The following is a 2,625-nucleotide window of genomic DNA, read 5'->3' as shown; positions in this document are numbered from 1 at the left end:
TGCTGGTGCCACTCCTGACCTTTATCAAACATCAGCTCCTCATTCTACGTCCCCTTCTGTTGCATTTCAGATTTCCTTTACTCTCAGGGTTACATTTGTTGGATAAAAGTACAAATACAGCAAATGCACATTGTATAAGCTGCATGGCTTATTTATGGACACATAAGAGAAACCATTCAAACACTTCAGAATGAAGAAGAAGAAGAAGAGGAGGGTAACTCACACCACAGTTCATAGTAGTAGCTGCAGCACTGTGTCTCTCCACAGCAGTGACCCGACTCACAGATGTAGCTCTGGTTGTTTAACCCCAGGCACACCAACTTGGCCTGGAAATACACAAACACACCACTCTGTCACAAACACTGGGTTGATGGAGCTACTGAAATATTATTTTTTTTTTTGTGTCTCATTGCTTAACGCTGCTCTGCATGTTTGCATGTTTCAGTAAAATGGCTCTAATCAGTGTTGCTTGGCTGTGTTTTGTTGCTTGCGTGGCTACATGTACTACATGTGGAGACAGTTAGCCTCCGATAACAATTTATGGTCATCAATGAGCAATATCTGCCGATAAAGGGTAATGCTGTCATTTTGTTTAGTTATAGCGACTGACATGGCTGTGGAAAGTATTGTCCAGTTTGCCTATTTGCAGTGTGTTGGGATCTCCACCAGACAGCACTGTAACCAGCTATATAATGGTGTGTCACTCTTTAGTAAACTTACAGCGTCTTGCATAAGCTTACACACCCGTGAAATAACTTCATCAGGATGCAGAGTATCCTGATCCATTAAATAACTGGCCTTTACAAATAAATCACTATATCAGTAAAAAAATAAGGTTAGTAAAAGAACAGCTAGAAAAGTCTGGTAAGTTCAGAAAATGACATGACTTTAGTGTAATGCAACCAGGAAAAAGACACCCACAATATCCAAAATCTGAGACATCTAGTCTCATATCGCGATATCTATATCATATCGATATATTGCCCAGCCCTACGTTAGATGTACTGACACATTAACCTACAATGTGTATATGCAGTAGTAGTACTACTGCAAAGACTGATTATTTGATCCACAAACAGCCAACTTAACCAGCCGGTATAATTAGATTCCAATGTGTCACTCTTTCGTTTTTTACCTTTGTAGGCCCTGCTTACAGACCTACTTCCTATTCCACCGTATTGTGTGCCTTGATTATGAATGCCAGCTATATGGCCGATATATAAATACCCACCATGACCAAATGCTGGATTTTGATATCTGTAACCACACAAGCTAGTGTCCCTTGGGTTTATGACATATTACATCACTTCGTTTAGTCTTTATGCAGACTCACAACAACAGCAGCTACAGTAAAAAGTATGTCTCAATAGATTTATTCACTTAAAAGGATGTAAATAATGCTGTGTAAAATGTGCCATGTCACTAGCTCCTTTAAATCTACGAGTTAATATTTCTGCATTCCTTTAAATCATATTTATAGGCTTCATTTGGGACCGTCATATAGGGTTATGACAGTCCATACTGGTTCAGGAGTTCAGTTTCGTGAAGCTATCCGCTAGCTAATCATCCGTATTACTTAAAACACATTTAAACGGCGTTAGCCAAGTTAGCTAGCTAGCCTAATAGAAGTTGCTATTGTAACACACTGCTAAGTTACTGCTAACTTTAGTAACGTTACCCATGTTTCTGACTGCTGGGGCGAAAACAAACACTGGCCTACAAGGAAGAAGAAGAAAAAAAATCCCCTAATCTTCTCGTCTGCAACCAAAATAATGAACAAAAAAGTTAACGCTTGAGTTACTTGCTGAGTCAAAATCAGACTAATTCGTTTTAGCCGATATGCTAACGTTTACTAAGTATATGTAGCTAACGCTAACGTAAACTTATCTAAAGCACATCGGCTAAGTTAGTTGTTACCTCTGCAACTGTGGCCGCCGTCGCTGAATTTTCTTGGCCAGCGTTGAACTTCAGTGACCCCATTGCTATAAATATGAAATACTAATATGTATTAAGCACTAAAATTTTACTTAACAGTCGCATTGTTAACAAAAAGTCCGTCTCAGTGGCTAACCAAAACAAGTCCAACTTTAACTTCCTCCTCATATCGCTATTACTCTGAGCCAGAGTGAGCCATTGGTCCATTCGTTAATGCTGCCGTTTCTTGGACAGTGATTGGCTCTTTCCGCCGTCACTCTGAAATGGTGCTGGACGTGTGCATCTTCTATCACAGCAGTAAATCTTTTCAAATATCATTATCAATAGGCTAACAGTGTTGGGCAACTTAACGTACCTCCAAAATGTATTATTATCATGTAAAAATATATTGTAGTTACTGCCATTTGAGAGTAAATAGCCTACTTATTGATATGTGTTATGCTATTTTTGCGGTAGGCTACTGTTACTTTCACCAAAAGGCTGAAACTCATTTCTCTTTCTCTTTCCTTTCCATTTTATAGTTTTACACATTTGAGTGCCTTTTTATGTGTGTGACATTTAAGTTACGGTTCTAATAATTGATAACGGTTCTGTAATATGACCTATTTTACGTGATGTTTTTGCCTGTTACGTTTAATTTATAGTGCAATACAGATGGATTTTGGTTAACAAAATGTTTTTCTGAACATC

The 2,625-nt window shown here is 38.4% G+C and overlaps 1 protein-coding gene across 2 annotated transcripts in view; it reads right to left on the bottom strand.

The window, feature by feature from the left end:
* Window positions 1-2,112, bottom strand: part of wbp1la (WW domain binding protein 1-like a) — a 22,153-nt gene extending 20,041 nt beyond the window's left edge. For both annotated transcript variants that reach the window (XM_032511521.1, XM_032511522.1), the window contains exons 1-2: window positions 1,918-2,112; window positions 224-326 (exon numbers count right to left, since the gene is read on the bottom strand). In XM_032511521.1, coding sequence (XP_032367412.1) covers window positions 224-326; window positions 1,918-1,980 — 166 coding nt within the window. In that variant the 5' untranslated portion in view covers window positions 1,981-2,112. The remainder of the gene's footprint in view (window positions 1-223; window positions 327-1,917) is intronic.
* Window positions 2,113-2,625: the final 513 nt, after the last annotated feature.

The sequence above is a fragment of the Etheostoma spectabile genome, unplaced genomic scaffold, assembly GCF_008692095.1.
Source record: "Etheostoma spectabile isolate EspeVRDwgs_2016 unplaced genomic scaffold, UIUC_Espe_1.0 scaffold379, whole genome shotgun sequence".
Taxonomy (NCBI): domain Eukaryota; kingdom Metazoa; phylum Chordata; class Actinopteri; order Perciformes; family Percidae; genus Etheostoma; species Etheostoma spectabile.
The sequence above is the reverse complement of the archived record's forward strand: the minus strand, read 5'-3'. Positions and strand labels throughout refer to the sequence as shown.